Source organism: Electrona antarctica, assembly GCF_951216825.1.
Source record: "Electrona antarctica genome assembly, chromosome: 3".
NCBI classification, from domain to species: Eukaryota; Metazoa; Chordata; class Actinopteri; order Myctophiformes; family Myctophidae; genus Electrona; species Electrona antarctica.
Window position 1 is genome coordinate 14,014,935 of NC_136808.1, and position 21,805 is coordinate 14,036,739.

Consider the following 21,805-nt stretch of genomic DNA (forward strand, 5'->3'; position numbering starts at 1 on the left):
TCAGTGGCCCTAATTATTGCCTTATAATTAAAAAAAAGTTAAGGATTACTGAAATAAACTATTGGAAACCCAATCTACTGTAAATCCTCAGTACTAAACTCTGAAATTGTAGTCAAATCTTGAATTGCCCGATTGCTACTTACATTTGAATGTCAATGATGTTCAGATGAATGGGGTTCTATTAATGCTCACCCTGCATTATAAATGTGTTGTAGGTGATAAAATGTCAATGTAACTTTATAGGATAATCTGTTTTGTCTATGCTTCTTTTTAATGCTACATGGTTTGATTCATATCATGTACGTATTGGACTTGTGCAAAATCCCTTCTTACCATAGAAGGGACCCTCAATAGTCCATTTGGTTCCATTTGTACACTCTAGGAATTAGAGACCTGTAAGGGTCCGTTAGACCCCTGGTGGTCCCCGAACCCGATGTTGAGGACCCTACAGTCCACTTCCCATGTGACAGTCTGTGCAACTTTTTTTGTTTTCAATCCTAATAACAATTGATTGTCTAAGGATTTGTTTTGGCAATGGCTATGTAAAGACTTTAATATGAATATAGGACTTATATACTATATAATAAATGTCTAAATCACATCATCCATGTTTATTACATGTGTGGTCTTACTGCAATAGAATATACTCCTACAGATTTGGTCAAAAACTCACAAATCGGTGCACATTACCGTATCATAGTCATGTGATCTGATCACATGACTATGATACGGTAATGTGCACCGATTCATGTCAGTTGATCATACATCTTGATCACAGTGATCAAGATGTATGATCAACTGACACTTAAGGACATCTGAAAAGCTCACCCATCTGAGCTTTGTAATATCCTTAGGCCTACGGCCCACAGACAGGTTTGACTGCGGACCTCCATCTGAAAATATTATGTGACGGCCAGGAACATTTTATAATCAAAACATGTGTTAAAATGTAAAAAAATACAAAAAATAAAATAAAAAGGCCACATTCATACATTTTCTGAAAATAGCAGCTCTACAAGCTCACAATGCGGCTGTAGCCGATACCGATAGAGTTAAGGTGGTTATTGGAACCCCCTCAAGGAACGTTCCTGGGAACAACCTATGGGAACAACTGGTTTAATGGAGAGATTTTCCTTCTACAATTTTCTTTCTACTTTTATTTTATATTAAATCCACAGGAATGGATAGGCTACAACAGGTAATGTTTACAAAAAGACCAAAGGTAATTTTGATATTGAACAATAGAAGTGACAAACAAACTATACCCAATATCCATTGTAGCCTATATTGATTCTAGGCGTCCAGTCCAGGCCAGGGGACCCCGGACCGGGTCCTTGTCTCCTTGACCTGAAAGCAGTTTGGGGAACATCTGGATTAAACGTTGTCGTCCGTCCCGGCGTCCCCTTTCTATGCCGCCAGGTGGCAGCAGTGCTGTGGTCTCCACACCACCAGTCTCTGCCTGTGAGATGCGATGCTGCTGCAGAGTGCAGACAGAGAAGGGTCATAGTTAGTTAGCCGTGGGTAGCCTAGCCACTAGTCAGGTTAGCATCCAACATGGAGGAGAGGCCGTCGTTTGCCGGCGGATCGCAGCAGGACAGCAAGGCTGAATACATCCTCAGTAACGTGGCCGAGGTGGTGGAGAGGATTCTCACCTTCGTTCCGACCAAGTCTCTGCTCCAGATAGCGAGGTGAGCGGAAGGAAACATGATGCCTGTGAGAGTTAGCATCATGGTTAGCATGCTAATACCTAAAGCTAACGCCCCCATCATCATGTCTGGTCTGCTTGAGTTAAAAAAAAACCCTGATATTTAATAATTAATAATGCTATTTAGCCGTACGACAGACGAAATATTAAGCAGACGTTAAGTAGGTAAACTAAGAATAAATGCTTTAGTCAAACTTCAATCCAATGTATTAGCCACGACTCGACTGTATATGTATTATTATTATGGTTATTGCCATTTGGAGTTTTCCCAACAAAAATAGCAGATATTGTCGATTTTAAGTGAAAGATTTTCCCCACAATAACAGAAGACGGAAAATACGCTCTTACAATATAGAGCCCTAAGGTACTCCACTCAACCATATGGGGTTTAAGTGAAATTTCATGATGGTGACAGCGGCGCTTTTAATCCTAAATGTTCTTGTTCAGTGTGTGTAGGTTATGGAGATATGCTAATCCTACAGCATGTTTACTAAGTTTACTAAGTATTGGAAATACACATTAACCTGAATCTAGCCCTGGTCCAGTGAGAGAGACTCGCTGTAAGCACTGGGCTTACAGGGCTAACCTGAATCCAACATACACTGATGATAGTGCTGTAAAACAAGTCTATTAAAGGGACACTAAAATATTTTTGCAAAAAAATGTTGTTAATGACGTTTAGATTAGAAGATTTAGAACACTTTCTTGGGAGTCTTTGTGTGTAATATGTGGTTTTAGATATTTTAGATTGTAGCAGTGAGCCCAGTGTCTCTGATTAGTGAGCCCAGTGTCTCTGATGTACATGGACCATAGAGTATATAAAAGGATAGAGACTGATCTGGCGCGAAGCTCCGCCCCCTCCGCTATTCATGTCAGTGGAAGTTGCTCAGTGGCGTTTTGAAGCACCCGGAAGGACCGTCTCAAAACGTCTACTTCCGCATTTGCCAACCAAATTTTGGTTGGCAAATGCGGAAGTGCAACCGAGCGCTCAATGTTAAAGCCCAGCTGCACAGGTTTCCCGGTCATGAATCCACGGGTCAGCCTGTAGTCCCTCCTCTTACCACTAGGGCCCAGTGCTTCAACGTTGTAGTGCCTCACTGGCCCCTTGACATGGACACTGGGCTCACTTACTTCCTGGACTACAATTCCCATAATGCTTTGGTGCACTGATCCTCCTTGTGGATAGGGGGAGGGCTGTCTTACTGAGACAACATGTAGTCCAAGGAAGATTAGAGAAGGAAGTGACATGGTCACGTGACTGTGCTGCGCCATGACACTTTCATGGGAGCCAAATCTCGCACCGGAAGTTACATGAATACAAAGCAGTGAATGGAGCCGGCTGGACCAGCTCATAACAAACATTATTTATGAACCATTGAGACCCGTGTCATATAATCGGTTCAGGCATATAAAAGAAGACATATCACAGGTTGTTTTGTTTTCTAATCACTTGCTTTTTGATGTGCACAGAGTGCACAGTACATCATTTTATTTGAGGATTTAAACAGCAGCAGGTATCGTTTCTGTTCCGGGGGTATCGCGAGATTTGGCTGCCAGACAGGAAACGGTATACGTATACGATATACTTCAGAAACATACTTTTTGCTCTTTAGATACCTCTAGAAAATTACACAGTGTACACATCGAAAAGCAACACAGCAGACAATAATGTGTTATATGTCTTCTGTTATTTGCCAGAAGCGATTACTTTACAAAAGATCTCAGTCATTCAGAAATATTGTTTGTGTAGCTCATGTTCATGAGCTGGTCACTGAGCTCTCATTGACTCCAGTGCATTCTGCCAAACTTCCGGGTGCAGTTTGGCTCCCATGGTGCGACGAATCTGCCGTCTGGAATTGCGTGATAGTGAAAATGACGTTGGTGACTTTACCTCCATTTCATATACCTTGATGTAGTCCAGGAAGTAAGTGAGCCCAGTGTCCATGACATTAGAGACACTGGGCTCACTGCTAAAATCTAAAATATCTAAAACCACATATTACACACAAAGACCCCCAGGAAAGTGTTCTAAATCTTCTAATCGTCATTAACATATTATTTTCTTTTTTTTGCAAAAAGGGTGAAGTGTCCCTTTAAGCTATCTATGAAAAAGTTTATTATAGTATGCAACACCATTTTATACAATATTATGAAGACCCCTGGCCTACAGTATGTGTGCTGCTCAGTCAGTGTGTGCAGGTTATGGAGGTATTGTGTTAACCCAACGTGTGCTCAGTGTGTGCAGGTTATGGAGGTACTGTGTTAACCCCACGTGTGCTGTGTGCTCAGTGTGTGCAGGTTATGGAGGTACTGTTATGTTAACCCCACGTGTGCTGTGTGCTCAGTGTGTGCAGGTTATGGAGGAACTGTGCCCGCAGGGTCCTCAGGACCCAGCAGAAGTTGACGTGGGTGTCGGCCTGCGGTCCTTCCAACGCAGACGTGCACGCTCTCTGCAGCTGTCTAGGCGAGGAGGTGGAGGTACAGCACGGACTGACGCTCTGCTGATTTCTTTTATCATTTTGTTGCTGTCGTGTGGAAACCTATTTCCGTATTCTAACCTTTTGCGTTTTTTTTCTCGTAAATTAACCGTTTCCATGCCACCATTGACTCCGGTGCTGTGGCGTTCGTGCCAACAGAATGCACGAAAAAGGCAGTGAAGAAGACCCTGTGAATCGGAAGTAGTAATCGGCCATTTTCGAGCCAGCGCCGATCACCTTCTCTAGCGTCAGAAGCGCTAATATGCTAACGATCATTTTTAATTGAGCTCCTAAGATCGTCCACTCACCTCGTATCACCTCAATCTGAGCCTCAATTCCGAGAAAAACGCAACTAAAAATTGCAGCATTTAACTCCCATTTCATCGTATATGGTTATAATATGGTTATATTCATTCATGTAGTAGATAAAGTATCTGAAAGAAATAAACACAATTCTAATTCTGACAATTGCAAAGAATTATGCAAACAACAGTTATTGTGTAACAACAGTTACACGTTATTAGTGCAGCCGCACCTGGCACCAGTTCTCAACAGGCCAGAGAACTAAGGCCCTACCTGGGCCCTCATCAAACCCTGTACACTCAAGACACTGCCCCCGCTGCCACCCTTAGATCTCCATATATGGAGTTGACCTGTTCTGAGTGACATTCCATATGTTGATCTGACCTCATCAAACCCTGTACACTCAAGACACTGCCCCCTGTTGCCACCCTTAGATCTCCATATATGGAGCTAACCAGTTCTGAGTGACATTCCATATGTTGATCTGACCTCATCAAACCCTGTACACTCAAGACACGCTCCATATATGGCCAGTACAGAATTAATTCCATATGTTGATCTGACCACCGCCCCCATGCCAAAGCGCCAGCGCTTGCCCAGCAGTCTGCTGTCACCCAGGCGGATATGTTGATCTGACCCCCCATGCCAAAGCGCCAGCGCTCGCCCAGCAGTCTGCTGTCACCCAGGCGGATATGTTGATCTGACCCCCCATGCCAAAGCGCCAGCGCTCGCCCAGCAGTCTGCTGTCACCCAGGCGGATATGTTGATCTGACCCCCCATGCCAAAGTGCCAGCGCTCGCCCAGCAGTCTGCTGTCACCCAGGCGGATATGTTGATCTGACCCCCCATGCCAAAGCGCCAGCGCTCGCCCAGCAGTCTGCTGTCACCCAGGCGGATATGTTGATCTGACCCCCCATGCCAAAGCGCCAGCGCTCGCCCAGCAGTCTGCTGTCACCCAGGCGGATATGTGCACCCTAAAGGGTGAGGTCGCTTCTCGCCCTCAGGTGTCTTACTGGTTTATGAGCTTCAATTTGATAGTGTTCCAGTTCCTATTTTGTCTGCTCATTTATTTTTCATGATCACTTTCAATTTCACTTGTTTATCCACTATCCTATATGTATGAGTTCTCTCTCCTGATGGGATGAAATTCAGGTATTCTTACCTGAAAATGTATTTTCAGAACTGGAGAGATGGGGAGACCCAGGCTGTTACTGAACAAGCACTCCCTAGCAATGATTGCTAATATGGGAATATAGAGTTATTTAAGTTAACACTTACTTTAACAACAAAACGCTGAAACATACTAGTGTCATGTCCAGTGGGTGTAGCTGCCTGGTGCTACAGAAACTGGACATAGGCTCCTGACCTATGGGCAGCATGGCTCATTTTCTCCGAATGGACCCCTACAGGTGCTCTCAGACCCCCTTTCCACCGGTTGGTTCCCAATGGGAATTCAGTCCTTTTTGGTTCTTAGTCCATGAGCCAGAGCTCCAAAATTGGCGGGAAAAACTAGACCTATATTAAATTGTTTATAGGATCAATACAAGTAAATTAATACATGATAACGCTTCCACAGTAGTAGCTTTTTTATATTTTCGATTACCGGTATGTTGCATATTTTCCTACATAATGCCTCATTTGCATATTTAAAACTGTAAAATGTATAATACAATAAATCATTGTCTTCGGGGAAGTTTCATGGTGATCTAATCTAATATAGGTATGGTTTTGCCCATTCAATTCATAATTAACGTTCCAATGTTGGAGCTCTTGCTCATGGACTAAGAAACAAAAAGAACTGAACCGGTTCCCATTGGGAACCAACTGGTGGAAAAGGGGCCTCAGAGTTGCAAATGGATATACTATAACATAACATTAAGCCTGTACTACCTAGTTAGTACCTCAATATTATGAAATGCCTGCCAATGAGTGCTGTTTGCAACAGCCTATTAAATATTGATGAGTTTGAGGCTTTTTTTATTCTGTACAGAAAGTGTTCCTGTTGCCTAAAACCGTTCTGGCCATCGTAGACAGTGAGGCCTTCAATGGACAAGCATACTGCTACAGCCAGAACAAAGGTATTGCAGCACTACTACTGCTCAGAGGCTCAGATGGATATGTTATCTCACAGATCAAATTTGGTTGCATATGGGGCACTCATGAATTACATTTTACAACATTATACAACTGCTGCACACATTCTTCCCGTAATTCATTCTTGTCCAAGTACTTATTTGACTTCTTTTTCACAAATAGCCTCCAGACCAAATACTTTTTTGACTTATTTTTAAAGAGGCTTAAATTGATAACATTATAATCATGAACTCTCGTTCTAAAAAAAATAGAACAAATCTATGTTGGCCTGTGCTAACTTTTGATACTGCCATTTAACGGGGGATGAGTTAAATAATATTGCTAAGACAATGCTGTGGGGAATCAAAGTTGGTGCCATTGATCAATTTCTTTAACGCTATTTTATTTTTATTTGCAGCGAAAAAGTGTCGTCATAGTCCAGACACAGTGGAGGAGCTGAGCATGCTTTTCCCCAAAGCATGTGACCTCATAGGCATCGCCACGCCAGGAATTGTCTGTAAGTGTTCCTCTTTTCTTGCTACTTTTAACCCATTTTGGGCAGGAACCCATGTTGGTGTTTTAAGCATTATGTTATACTTTTATAGCTATTGAAAAATAGCAGATCTACAAGCTCATAGCGCGCCACTGAGTGGCGCGCTACGAGCTTGTAGGTCTGCTATTTTTGAAAAGTCGTGAAAATGTGGCGCAAATCTTTGAATATATATTTCAGAGCGAACATTTTTAACTAAAGTATTTGCTTCTGGGGGGTCCCTGGAACTACATATTTTGAGATGGGGGTCCGTGGCCCAATAGAGATAATTCTGGGGGTCCTTGACATGAAAAAGGTTGAGCACCACTGACATAGAAACATGGGTTTTTCAGAAAAATGTTAGGATTTTGAAGCCTTTTTTTTATCGACCTCAGTCCAAAATGGGTTAACATTTGTGCAAGAAGCAGAGTGCATGTGCAGCTGCTGCCTGAGCTAAGACTATAAGTTCACTTTAGTTACTTGTACAAATGGCATAGCAGTTGTTCCCAAACGTTTTCCCTTGGAACCCCCCTTCTTACACTCAGTTCACGTATAAAGGTGTCAACGTTAGTGCACAAAACTAAGCACGAGGCTAATGGCAATTAGCGGTCGTGTCCAAGATTATATGAGCTGACAGTGTTTTAGCATGTGCGTCTGCTTGTTGAGGTGAACAAACGGACTGCATCGAAAGTTGCACGTTTTATACTATCAGCTGTAGATGGGAAATATTATATAGTCAATATTGATTGACTACATATATGTATCATGTTTGAGTCCGTCTGTATTTGTCCTCCACCCCAACTGCGTTGCTGTCTGAGCACAAAGAGCAGCGGTTGGAGTTACTTATTTATATTGATAATAATAAAGGTTTCCCTTAGCAGAACCTGCACTATGCACACGTTTCACACAGATTTCATGTATTTTCTAAATGGTTACTAGGGGTGCCACGGTTCGGTTCATACCTCGGTATGCGGGCCACGGTTTCGGTTCGGTTTCGGTACAGTAAAAAAAGTTACAAAAATATTGTTTTTTCCCCCGACACCTTTACAAGGAAAAGAAATCTAGCAATTTTAAATCATTGAATTGTATCTTATCACCAGTAAGACGCCTTAAATGCGAGAAGTGACCGGATTAATGTCACTTCATTATGTCAGCACTACAGCGGAGTGGACAGACGATGAAATCTCTACCGAAGTCCTGATGTCACTAGCTCGTAGAAGTTTCATTTTAACACAATTTGTGCCCAAGACGTCTCCAGACGTCCTAGGAATTATCCCATGGGGTGCCCAGGACGTCTGTACAAAGTTTTTTATATCAAACTTTTAATAATTCGACGGCAGTAACATTAGCGTTTTCTCTCAGTTAGTTGATTCTTTATATCCATATGAGTCAAACCACCGCGATCATTTGTTTATTTTTGGAACACAGTTCTTATTTGACGCCATATGAAAAAGTCACTTTGGGGGATGCCTCCGTACAAATAAACTTCTCGAAATATACAGAAACAAGGCCGTTTCTGAGGACATTTCTCAATGCACTTTTGCACAAAATTCAGAAATGCAACAGTATAAGTACAACTAAAGCATGAAAACGTACAAGCCAAGGCTCTTCAAAGCACACGTGAGGAGGAAAAGGGCAGCATTACAGGCAAGAGTAACCATAGAGAGTAACATGCAAGCATTACAGGCAGCAGCGTGACGGAAGCAGCGTTACAGGAAAACGTTACTGCTTCTACGTTCAGAGCGTGTGACGGAAGCATGCATTACAGGCTTCCTGCACGTTTTCATAGTAACAGCGACCTGCGGTCGCAACCATGAATGATGAACCAATATAGTCCATGTATCGTATCGCCAACCATGTATCATGATGCGTATCATACCGCTTTTAAAACTTATGATGCCCAGGACATGCCCACACGTCTTTATAATTACACCCGCAGGAGGCCCAGGACGTGTAGATGTTGAAAAACTCCGCCAAAAAAGGTGTTAAAATGTATCTATTCATTTCACCCCTAATAGCTGCTATAGACATCATCAGCCACTAGAGGTCATACTCCACATTACAACATCTCTGTTGCATAAGGTTCCCTGTTTCCCTGAAAAAACAGCAGCACTCATGCTGTTTGCACCATTGTATTGATTGATTGATTGAAAATGTTATTAACAGTTTGCAGAATTACAGTACATTTCAAGCACAAACTCAATACAAAGGCTGTTAACTGTGAGTGGACGACCCAATTAAGCATTACACTTGTTTACAACAGGGTCCACCATGTTCAATTCATCAAAACATTTAGAGACGTACAAATAGACACTTCTATATAGACAAAGAACAGAACAGGAATTCATCATAATGGAGGTAAAAAGGGAAAAGAAACGTGGCAGCGACCTCTCAAGGAGGCCATGTTGAAGTTAAATAGTTAAAAAAGTATAGAACATACAGTATGTGTACTAATAAAACAAGTTTGTGAGATTAGGCCCGGACAGAGCGTAGACATGTCTCATACATGGCTACCTCTTCCAGGGCCAGGCCGTAACATCGTTATCAATATGACCTTTACATTCACAGTGTATTGGGTGGGATGTTCATGGTGAGAGAGAGTGGTGCACAGCATGCGTGCAGCAGATGTCCTGACTCAGGGCTCAAACTGGTGACGTCACGTGTAATAAAACATTGCATGCATGTGTCAATGTGTCATGCATTCCATCCGGCATCCTCGTTAGGGGTCTCTGCGGGGAACCGGCATGTCTCGGGTCGTTACGTTGATGAATAGTCCCATCCACTACAGTCGTGGCACTCTCCATTTGTACGTTTAATCACAGTCCCACGGAGAAGTGACATTTCATCAGCTGTGTGCTCTTGATGGCGTATCACGCTCGCCATCATCTGTCACCTTTAACACAATCAGTGCCGGGATTCCTCCAAAATAGAAGCTCTGGGGTGCCGGAAAGACATGGCCGCTTTTACTCTTAGCTTACCTTGGTCTCGAGTCTATTATATCGCTAGAAGCTACAAAGCATTCATATTTTGAACGAGAGGCATGTTGAAGTCAGAAATGAAGCGCGTAGTATATCAATCAGATCAAAACCACGGAGAGCGCCCTGGATTAGGAGAGACGAGGCATTCTTTCTGCCGCTCTAACAGCTAATCGAACGGTAAGCTAATATGAAGGCAGAGTGAAGCGACAGGTGCCTTAGAGGCTCACTAAAAAAGGAAAAAAATCTGAATATTCTTCTCTCGCCTGATATTGAGGATGCGCTAGGACGTGTACACACGTCCTATGAACGTGTCGATTGGGTTCCCTAGGACGTGTGGAGCCGTCCTACGGACGGAAACGGTTAATGGCTCGGATGTTTGTGATAATACTGCTGCTGTGGTTTTGCAGGAGGAGGGTCAACGCCAGGTCGCCTACTCAAATGCAACGAATGGTTGTAATTCTCGCGCTGGGATTGAATGAGGTTCAATCTATGGCTTATGTGTGTGGCTATAATTTACAATACACGACAAATGTTTATACATTCCATTCCCTTACCATTTACATAATGGTAAAATGCTAAATGTAAAGTGTTAAGTTTAGTTTGGACCATGCACAAAACACATGGCTCACAATGAGAAGATATGCTTTATAGTACCAGATGATTTAAACAAATCGAACAATGTGGATCGCAGGATCCAAATGGGAACGGTGTGGCTCCAATGTGGATGATGTCTGTATGACTCCAAAATTGGGCAAGGTTTCAGCCTGATCAGAGACGAATTTAACCTAAATATTTCAAAAAGTATAAAACATGCAGGGAATTGAGTGGAGGTACTTAACTTCTGTGGCACAGGTGTGTGCACACGACATGTGCTGATTGGTCCAGCGGTTTGCAATAATGCCATACACACACATAGACGCCACATGCCTGTGAGGAGCCATGCTGTTTATTTTGGCTAAGAAGACTTTGAGAACCCTGTGCTGTGTACACTAATAAATATTTGAAATTAAACGTTGGGCTAACACAGCTGCGTTTCATTTTTATTTGCCAGGCAAGGTTCCAGCAACCAAACCAAACTATTCTTTATTGCTAGGCCAATACATCACTTTTACAATAAGAAACTGAATGAGTTGCCATTTCAAGGTCAGAAGAGTCTGAAAATGTCTATGGATCATAACTTTGTGAACCTAATTCATAATGCGTTTGACTTATATGTCACGGTGCACAGAATCCAGTGTCAATCCATGTTGTGGTGACGGTAAACATCTAGTAGTGAATGAGCTGAGTGGAGACATGGAAACGATTCAGAAACTCACTTTTCAGACCTGATATTTCATTCCCATGAGGGACACGACACGCACAGACTGCAAAGACGAGAAAGGAGCTTGGAGTCTCTGGGACAGTTGCATCTCCCACATAATCTACATAGATATGAAAGATATTATTGTTGTTGTATTCCGTGACAATACATTGCAGTTTTACAAACACAATACCCACAGTGCCATGGACTGCATGGCAGTCCATGGCACATATTTGATGAATTCCTGTTCTGTCTATAGAAATGTCTATTTGTACGTCTCTAAATGTTTTGATGATTTGAACATGGTGGACCCTGTTGGAAACAAGTGTAATGCTTAATTGGGTCGTCCACTCACAGTTAACAGCCTTTGTATTGAGTTTGTGCTTGAAATGTACTGTAATTCTGCAAACTGTTAATAAATTCTTCAATCAATCAATCAATCAGGGGCCTCGTCCCCCCTGAGCCAAGCTTGTGCCTGACCGCATACCTGAATGGGACTGGGTGTTACAATCCGTTTATACCTTCAGAAATGTGGGTGGGGGTGATAAAGTCATTGTGTAGTGAGCTCATATAGATCCGCTGTAGAGTTTTCGGTGCATGACACCGGCGCATAACTAACTATGAATCAGCCTTACATCAGCCAGCAGTTTGATACTGCTGGTCTAGAACCAGGGGTGGGAAACTTTGAAACTGGAGAGGACCACTATAGTTCCACACTCACTCCAGAGGGCCACATTGCAACGTGTTTTGAGCTGCTATTGTTGCTATATTTTAATTGAAATGAAGAAAATGGCAGCATTCATTATATGTCCTGTTCACATGATTTTATTTACCTCTGACGAGAGGCCAACCAGGCCGAAGCGTGTCCGTTGTCCACTCGTCAGAGGTAAATAAAAGCTGGCATTTTCTTCATTTCAACTTGTATCTTTGAGCCTTGCACCTAGAAGGATTTTGTTCTAACCTGGAGTGCTGCGGGTTGTCTGCTTCGGCAGTACTTTTTTTCTCGCTATATTTTAATTGAAATCCTTTTTTTTTTAATATATATATATATATCCTGAAAAGTAACATTTTTATTTAATTTCAAATGCATTTAGTTATATTAACTTTATGAACTTTGATAAAGATAGCCTGATGAAGGCCGCATAGGCCGAAACGTTGCCGTTTCCCTTTTGCTGTTCCTTTTTCATTGTTGGGCTCCGTACCCTCTCCTACGCACCTGTCGCCTGTAGGTGTGCAAAAGCTTTGCTTTTTATTAACTTTATGAACTTAAAAGCAAATACATTGGACATAAAAAAAGACAAGATTTTAATACTAGTCATAAATGTACAGTAAAGTACCGGTTATTAAAGCGGGTCATGTTTGCATGTTTGGAATTGTAACAGCTTCCAATATTAACCTGGGGGGCCGCATTAAGTGAAGGTGGGGACCGCATGTGGCCCCCGGCCCACCAGTTGCCCATGCATGAACCAGGCTACCACCATCAATGACCAGAATGTTTAAATCCACCTTGTGTCTCTTCTCCAGTGACTCCCAGTGGTTCCCACTCGGGTCCTCCTCAAGAGTACCAGGAAGGAGAGGCAGGGTTTGCCATCATGTTCCCCAGTATGGAGGGAGTTCACATCAGGCCTTTCCATTTCTGCAAGAAGACCATGTCACCAACAGCCCTGGAGGAGGCAGGTCAGATGTCAAGGTCAAGGCAGTTGACTGTGCCCGGGGGCAGAGTTTGCCATGTGTCGTAGGGCTGGGGCAATTAACAGCTTTCTGATTAACTGCATGGCCCTCGCTGCTACATGATAGCATTGGACGAACAAACTTTTCCTAAGCCGACAGTAAATGTTCTCTTATAGCGAGAATCACACAGCATACCTCAAAATAAATCGTAACTTGTCCACTCTAATTAAAAAAAACTATTTGATTTTACCATCTTCCATTCTGGAGATATGCACCTTTATGTAACACCTGCTTTTGTAGTAACGTACTCTTCTTGAACAGAAAGCCTAATTAGAAGCGGTTTTATGTCATACGCTGTGTATCGTTCCAACTCGGCTAGCCGTGTTCGCCTGCTGTTTTTTCCTCTGAGGTGGAAAGACTGTTGTGAGGCGGTTAGTATTGCTGCCAAGCCTTTCCAATTCTCATAACAACACAGCACATTTGCAATGTTCTATCTGACCGGCGTTGATCATCATGATAAAGAAATAACCGCTCGCCGAGGGACGATACAATCCGTGAGTTTTTTTGTTTGAATATGAAGAAAAAAGGAGACAGAAATCTGACGGACAGACACTCAGTCACACTCGGGTCATATTACACACACAACCCCTCCGCTAAAACACATTCTGCTGACTGGAGTTGCATGGTAGTCTCCGAGCAGCCATTACGTGACAATACGGGGGTTGCCTCCCGTCCTGTTTTCAGGAAAGGAGGGGGAGAGGCATTTTTTTCTTTTTTTTGGGGATCACGAGATCGGAGTGTTGTGCTATCATCCAATGCTAGTTGGTAAAGTGCCCGGGTGTGTAGAAAGACGATTGAAAGTAATCAATACAAAAATGCGGTAAACGTAGAAATCCCTTTCCCGCATCGGACTGTTGGGATTTGAACCACGTAGAAATCCCTTTGCCGCACGCTGTGTGTTAACAATGGATGCCGCCAGCATCTTTCAAAATCTAAGCGCTAGAATGCCACGCAGATATGGCAGATTTTACTCTGAAAAGCCGGGAGGCATAATCTTCCATTCTTACCTCACGCTGGTCACGCTAAAGTCTCTCTAGAAGCGTTAATATTCCAAACGAGAGGCATGCTGTAGTCAGAAATGAAGACATAACATTGCCCATCTGGTCAAAACCATGGAGAGTTCCCTAGATTAGGAGATACGAGCCGCAAGACACTGCAGACACACTGCAGACAAAAAATATATTTTTTTTACATATTACAATTTTTTTACAATAAAAAGACCAAAAGACGCCTATACACGTCATTAGCACTCCATGGTTTTGATATAAAAGACGTGTATGCACGTCCAAGGCAAAAGTGTGTTAACTGAACATGTATCGAATTAACCTCTTACTGTCCCGGGCAGGACGTGTGGTCCGGGCGCCTACGCTGGTAATCCCGACAACCTTTGCTGCATGTAGCCCCCCCCCCATCTCTCTCCCCATTTCCTGTCAAACTACTGTACATCTATTAATAAAGGCAAAAAGCCCCAAAGAATATCTTACAAAAATGTAAAATAAGAATCACTGATTTAATGTTGCTCATGTCGATTAATCAAATAATGGAGGTAACGCACCTATGCATGAAACAATGTCTGCAGTGTGTAATTAATCCAGTCTCTGAATCACATTTTTTTGCAATGACAGTGCAGCTTCAGTCATGCGAGGAGGAAGCAAGAAACGATCGATTAATAGCAAACTTAATAAACCACATCCTGAACATAACTCTCCTTCGTGTGGAGGTGGGCTTTGTTTCAAAGAGGATAGTTGCAAAAGCCTATTGCAATTATATCTGAGATACTTATTTTGGAAAGTGCTATAAAGTTCTTAAAAGGTAATAAACATCGAGGTCAACATATACGTGTATATATATAAAACCAGATGTATTCATTGTGGAAACTTGCTAGATGAGATATGTATTTAAATCTGCAGCCCTAAATTGAAGCAATTCCTTGGCCCATGAATTTCCAAAATTGTGTGTGTGCGCCTCTCATTGCTTCCTCTCCTCTCTCTAGGATTAGTAGACAACCCAGAGCTTCGAGTGGTGCTGATGTTTGTCTATGAGGCGTATAAGTCTGGTGCTGCTCGCTTCCTCAGCCAGGTTCTGGAACCGCTGGCCAAGAGCAAGGCTCTGGTAGCTGGAGGACTGGTGGAGAGCGCCTTCTCTCCTCCACGTCAGTGGTGAGTAAAGCATTGCTTCTCAAAACTGTTTTATGCCAAGGACACCCCAAATTAATATGTATTATCTGACTGTAGACCCTCATCTGAAAATATTTTAGTGTTGAGGACCCCCATACAAGATTGTTAAAATGTTTCCAAAATATTAGATTTTGTTTTTGAAAATTGCAGTTAATTACATTTAAAGGTATATTCAGTGATTTCACTTAATTCAAATATCACTTATTTTTTCTTATTTTTTGGATAATCCTCCCTACTATAAAGTGTGTTGACCATATAAGGAGTTCCTCCCTGTCCCCAGTGAGCCCCTGGGGTCAAAAAACCCTAGTTTCGGTTTGGGCTTTGGGTGGCAAAGCCTTCATCCAATCAGGATGAGAGGGGCCTTCCTCCAACCATGATCGAGTGGGGCGGGCATTGGTGCACGTGCTGTTGGTCTGTTGTACTTCCCCCACTGTAGAGCGTGTGCATGTGCACATCTTGTTACCGGGTGGACCGGGTTTTTTTCCCAAATCACTGAATGCTCCTTTAAAGCCCTGCATGGACAGGCTTACAGTCACATTGTGGATATCGTCTGTCGGGTGGGAAACCTCATATGTCCAAGCTCCTTTTTGGGAAGTCTTTTGGGGGAGAAAATAATCATTTTTCAGGGGATGTAAACCACACTATGGGACATGTGGACTGGGACTTTAAAGTTCACAGGTCAACTTATCTCAGAAGAATGTTCAAATGGGTCCATGTTAGTGTGCAATCATGGAGAATGAACTCCATTGATTTAAACTTAAGGTCACTTAACCCTATTTAGCTCTCAATGGTCTTCCCTGATTAAATAGGGTCAAAATTAAAATAATAAAAAATAATTGACCACTTGCACACTAAATCTCAACATCTAACGGACAGATTGCCATGACATTTTCTGTGCACAATGTTTGTGTGTGTGGTGATTGAGCCCTAACCATTTGATCCCTTGACATTTTCTCATAATCTAATAGACTGTAAAGGATGAATCCTGGTGGTTTTGGTAACCCATTGGCCTTTCCTCTAGTCTAGCACCTCTGTTCACATTCACTGAGAGCGCTATAAGGATTATCAGTCAGTTATAGTATAAAATAGGTCTTAAGTGGTTTAATATATGAGGTAAAGAGCTTTCAATTTATGTAATCCAGTGTGTTAAGGCTTGCGAAGTGTTTGAAACCACATTCTAATCTATTTTCCGCGAGGATGAGCCTGTAGCCATCTGGGGAGCAAAGGCCGCTGGGGATACACTTTTCCAGTCTGTGTAACTTTAATCTGAGCCATCTGAAACTAAATTGGAGTACAATAGCCTTGTTCCCGAGCAGCTGACGAGAGCTACTCTGCCTCTACGTGACTCCAGAGAAACTGGACATATCAGCATTATTCCATGGTGCGCTCTCTCTCTCTCTCTCTCTCTCTCTCTCTCTCTCTCTCTCTCTCTCTCTCTCTCTCTCTCTCCCCCCCCCCCCCTCCGTCCCCGGGGCGACCAGAGCTCTGAACAAGAACAATGACAGAGCTGCCAGGTCAAACGCCTTCATCTGTAAACAGCCCTGCCTTCTCACAATACAGCAGCTTTATTATAGTCTTATTTTGGAACAAAACCACATGTTGTTCTTGCGCTATATATACACCGTCGCTGTACTGTTGCATGTCCATAACTGTTAACTTTTCAGAAAACCCCAGTATAGATCGGAACTGATTATCAGAAAAGATTATCTATCCCAGTCTAGTGCACTGGTCCCCAAACAGTGGTTCGGGACCCATTTGTGGGTCCCATTTTTTGTTTTGTTTTCTACACTTTGTTTGGAATTATTTCAAAAGATTACAAAACAGAAATGCAACATGTTTTAAAGCTTTAAATCTGTGCATTTGATAGCTGCGGCTTGTCCATATGTGGTGTGGGGTGTCCCTGGCAAAATCTTTTCAGATGGGGCCCAAGTCAAATTGGTGGTCCTTGACATGAAAATATTTGAGAACCACTGAACCTAATATGAATGAGTGGCCAATAAATCCTTCTGATCCCCCCCCCCCCACCCTCCATCCAGCTGCAGTCAGGGTGCGTTCGGCGTGGTGGGCGTCACCCTGAGCGGTCCCAAGGTGCAGGGCGCCTCGGTGCTGCTGGAGCAGGACGTCAGCAGCCCCAAGGCGGCCGAGGCCACCATCCGCCGGCTGAAGGCGGCCAAGCTGCCTGAGACGAACACCCTGGGCTTCATGTTCGCCTGCGTGGGCCGTGGACACAACTACTACAACCAGAGCAATGTGGAGGCCGACGCCTTCCGCAAGGTCAGTGATGGAAACCAAAAGTTGTGTCACTTTTTAACACATTTGCCGCCCACATTTAGATCTACTAACTAACCTGACGCATCAAATACCTATTTTACCACTTGTTTGGTATGATTAATCTAAATGTGCAAAGTAACTAGTGAAATTAAGTTGTAAGCACATTTATTTTCCTCTGAGATGTAGTGTACGTCTGTCGGGTGGAAACCTCATATGTCCAAAACTGTTAGTTTTCACTATTCAAATTCAAAAACCGCAAAAATAACACATCTACAAGCTCAAAACTCGGCGCAAGCTTGTGGATCTGCTACTTTGAATTCCTTTTTGTGTGATGCTGTAATATGCTCAAGTAGGACGTTAATTTTTGAAAGAACACAAAAAGTAAAAATACGGAGATGCAAGGTTTCTGCCCAACGGCAACGATGAGTACAAAGCACTGACAAACAGACACTCAAGTAAAGTAAAAGTAACCTGCTTGGTTGCTTTCCACCAAGGTCTTCCCCAACACGCCACTCTTCGGCCTGTTCGGCAACGGCGAGATCGGCTGCGACCGCATCGTCAAGGACGACTACACGCTGTGCGACACCGACACGGACAGCTTGCAGCACGAGTACACCACGGTGATGACATTGGTGCACCTGGGCTGACCAATGAGCAACAAGAACCCCTGCACCTATCGGGAACAACAAAACATTCTGGTGCTCAACCACCTTCAAAGTGTGGTCTGGGGCCACCAATGGGTCCTTGAGGAGGTTTCCAGGGGGGGTCCCAGCTAAATGATTGATCATTAGGAACGAATTGGACCTTTACAGGCCTGTAACTCAGAGTGTGCAAATTGTACGCTCTTGGAGTTATGGGGGGGGTCGGAGTCCGTAGCCTAATGCGTAACGAACTGGGGGTCCACAGTGATGACATTGGTGCTCCTGGGCTGGCCAATGAGCACAATAAACCTTACACTGACTGAATGACCACACTTAACGGTGCACTTTCTGGAAACTCCCAACATTCCGGCTGCTTGTGTGCCATAAAGGCAAGTCCGCACCAATGATTATAGCGATGCAACCGAACCCTTGCAAAATACGTTGCATCGAAGAATCGCAGAGGTCTGAATTGCTCCGTTGGGGGTCGATACAGTTTTGGTAATCTGATGCACGAGTTTGCAAAGTTGCAACCGGTTGCGTCACAGATCATTGGTGTGGATTGTCAATGTGGGATTCCAGCCCCCCCCCCCCCCCCCCAACGGGTTCCCGGGGGTCCCCAGCTAAATGATTGATAGTTAGGAACCAGATGGACCCCTACAGGCCTGTACAAATGCGGTTCCATTTGTACACTCCCTGAGTTATGGGGTGTCTGTGGAAAATCCAACATTCTGTCTTTTTGGGTGCTATATAATCCAGTGGTTCCCAACCAAATTATTTTTAAACATGTTGCACAAATTCTAAACTTTCTTTCATCCAGTTTCAACCTGGCATCCCCATTTTGTGCATGACATTATAATTGCCAAAAATAGTTAAATATTGAGGTTTTTCAAGATTTCCCCCCAAAAGAAAACTACAAGCTCACACCGTGGAGTGCTGTGTCGATTCGCTATTTTCGCTGTTCTTCGTACGATAACTATATAGTGTGTAGGGGGCGGCGTTTCAGTTTTTGGCAGACAGTTTCCTCCATGGAAATAAGGTTGGGAACCACTGCTTAATCATGTCACCACCTGTCTGTCACCATCACAGCACTTACATACGCCTGATGTATCCTTTAGGATATTTGAAAATAGCCGAACTACAAGCTCACAGGCTGTTGTGGGCTTGTAGATCTGTTAGAGACATGGTTGATGTTTCTGAAAAAAATTGGGAAAGCTTGAAGAGTTTTTAAAATGTTTGAAGACTTTTTGCCTATAATGACTTGCCCAAAACAGGTACGCCAGGGTGGAAGTGGTTGAAGCAGAAACTGATGCTTTTAACCAATGACATAAGGAAGAAGTTTTACGTTGTCGTATTCGTTCCCCCCCCCCCTCCCCCCTGTCATGCCTCATAGGGCTGGGCGATATATATTGATATTATATCGATATTGTGATATTCGACTAGAAATCGTCTGGGAGTTTGGATATTGTAAGTATTGTATTGGACAGTTTTAATCACTTAAGCCTTAATTTATAATTTAAGAAATGTTCAAATCATTTGCAGAATGGTTATTTTGCTATATTGGAACATTTACAACTATTACACTATATCGATATTGAGGCATTTTGTAAAAAAAATCTAATTAAAAAGAAATTTAATTTAGCCTGTATCGTCCAGCCCCCTAATGCCTCTTGCAGACAGAACTGTGTGTGCGCATGGCTTACTCTAGATATTAACGTTTTTCACAAAAACAGAAAACATTTACAGATCAATTGTTTCTTGTTTTGCTTCCTTCCCGTGTAATATATAGCATTCTTGTAAAATATGTGTATATTTCCTCCAAATTATGTGTACATTCAGTACATATATATCTTCTGTTCTGACCTCGCTTTGCATTTGACTCAGTTGTGTAGCTGTTATAGTTGTTGATTAAAAAGAAAGTCAATGTTTTGTTTTCTCACTATCTGCAGGACGTCACGATTCAAGTATTATTCACATTCTTTGTTTTAACAAGAGGTTTTTATGTGTCTTTGTATAACATGGGGGGCAAAAAGGTCCAGTATCTTCGCTGTCGGCTGGAAACCTTGTAGGTCCGAAGGAACCTGTTTTCTAATGGATCTAATGTAGTTATTATTTAGTCATTATTTTTTTCCCTTTTTTTTTTGTAAAACGTTGAGTGATTTAAACCTTATCTCCATATTCTAACTTTTTACTTTTTTCCTAAATTATCGCCCTATTTGATCACACTGCAGTGTCACACACGTGTATCAGAAGTAGCACATCAACAAACTGGAGTTTTGAGCTTGTTGTAGATCTGCTACTTTTGCTATTCACAGTTTTGGACATATGAGGTTTCCTCCAGACGATTTACCACACCTACTAAAAGTGGTTAAAGTAGGCTACATAAGTTGTAGCCACTTTAACTCACATTTACTTTTTAAAACGTCTTACTTTGTAGATCGGATATTTTAGCTATACTTTTGCGCAACACTCGTACAATGAAGTAGGCCGTTAATGTATTTATTTTTGCGCCGGGTCCGTATATATATATATGTATACGGACCCCGTCGCTAGGGGATGCTAGGCGACCTTATCAGCCAGGTCCGTATATATACAGACCCAAACGTATACTACATGTATATAATGGTTGAGCCCCATGGCAACTTTTAACATTTTTAACATCCGGTTGCTATGGCAACACCCCGTCACCACCAGCTATGGGACGTAAAATCTGATAACCGTTTTGCTACAAGCAGGATTTTCAAACCTCAGTCGGAATCCAGGAGAGCTGTTCTTGGTGGATCTTCTGCCATCCAAAATTCGGATGTAATTTGTGCCTTTGTACCGCGTCGCTCCCGACATGTAAATGCTTCTGGCGAGAGGTAAACTGTGGTGCCAATGATACTAAAGTGTGTGTAGTGAGTGTGTGTGGGGCGGGCAAACTCCTTCTCAAAGTGAACGAGGATGGTGGCACTGGGAACTTCATAAATGCTAATAGCTAGCTGGCACAGAAATAATTAAAAACAAAAAAATCCAAAAAGTAGTAATATGGAGATTTTTGTCCCAACAGTGACGAATCGTTTGGCAAGTTATCCGCTGTGTGTATGTGTGTTTGTCCAGCGGTTTTAACTAAAATATAATTTGTTTCCTTTAACATTGCTTAACAGAACACTTGATCAGAAAACGGAAACACGTCAGTGCGACGTCATCTAATGCGATGTCAGCAACAAGGCACATTCAAAAGAAATGGTTAAAGCTCACGTGTAAATGAATAGAAACATCCTTATTGTTTTAACTCAAGAGTTACAAATGATGAATTAACAATAAGGATTTTACTGTGGGGATTCTGATTTTTGGATTTGCCATAACGCTGTCTTTCTGATATTCAAATGGCAGTGGAAACATTTTGACCACTATACAAACAGCTCTGAGCATTGTGGTGACTACCTTGCATTTCTTTGTCAAGGCTTGATGTGTGGTAATTCTGCTAACGGTAAAACTAAAAAATCTTATGATGCAAGTTTCTACTTTGCACAGTTGAAATGCTCTCAAACTTTAGAAATATTTAAACATGAGGGCACTCGGTAAAAATAAAAACGTGGATGTGGCACTTTTTCCTGCAACATGTCTTTCCTAAATGACCCT

At 42.6% G+C, this 21,805-nt stretch overlaps 1 protein-coding gene across 1 annotated transcript; it reads left to right on the forward strand.

Annotated features, from left to right (window-relative positions):
- Window positions 1-1,419: 1,419 nt before the first annotated feature.
- fbxo22 (F-box protein 22) lies at window positions 1,420-20,125 on the forward strand. The gene is made up of 8 exons (XM_079497645.1): window positions 1,420-1,688; window positions 4,051-4,183; window positions 6,475-6,562; window positions 6,976-7,074; window positions 12,889-13,041; window positions 15,089-15,254; window positions 17,309-17,546; window positions 18,038-20,125. Exons 1-8 carry the CDS (start codon window positions 1,555-1,557, stop codon window positions 18,188-18,190), a joined length of 1,164 nt encoding a protein of 387 aa, XP_079353771.1. The 5' UTR covers window positions 1,420-1,554; the 3' UTR covers window positions 18,191-20,125.
- The last annotated feature ends 1,680 nt before the right edge of the window (window positions 20,126-21,805 follow it).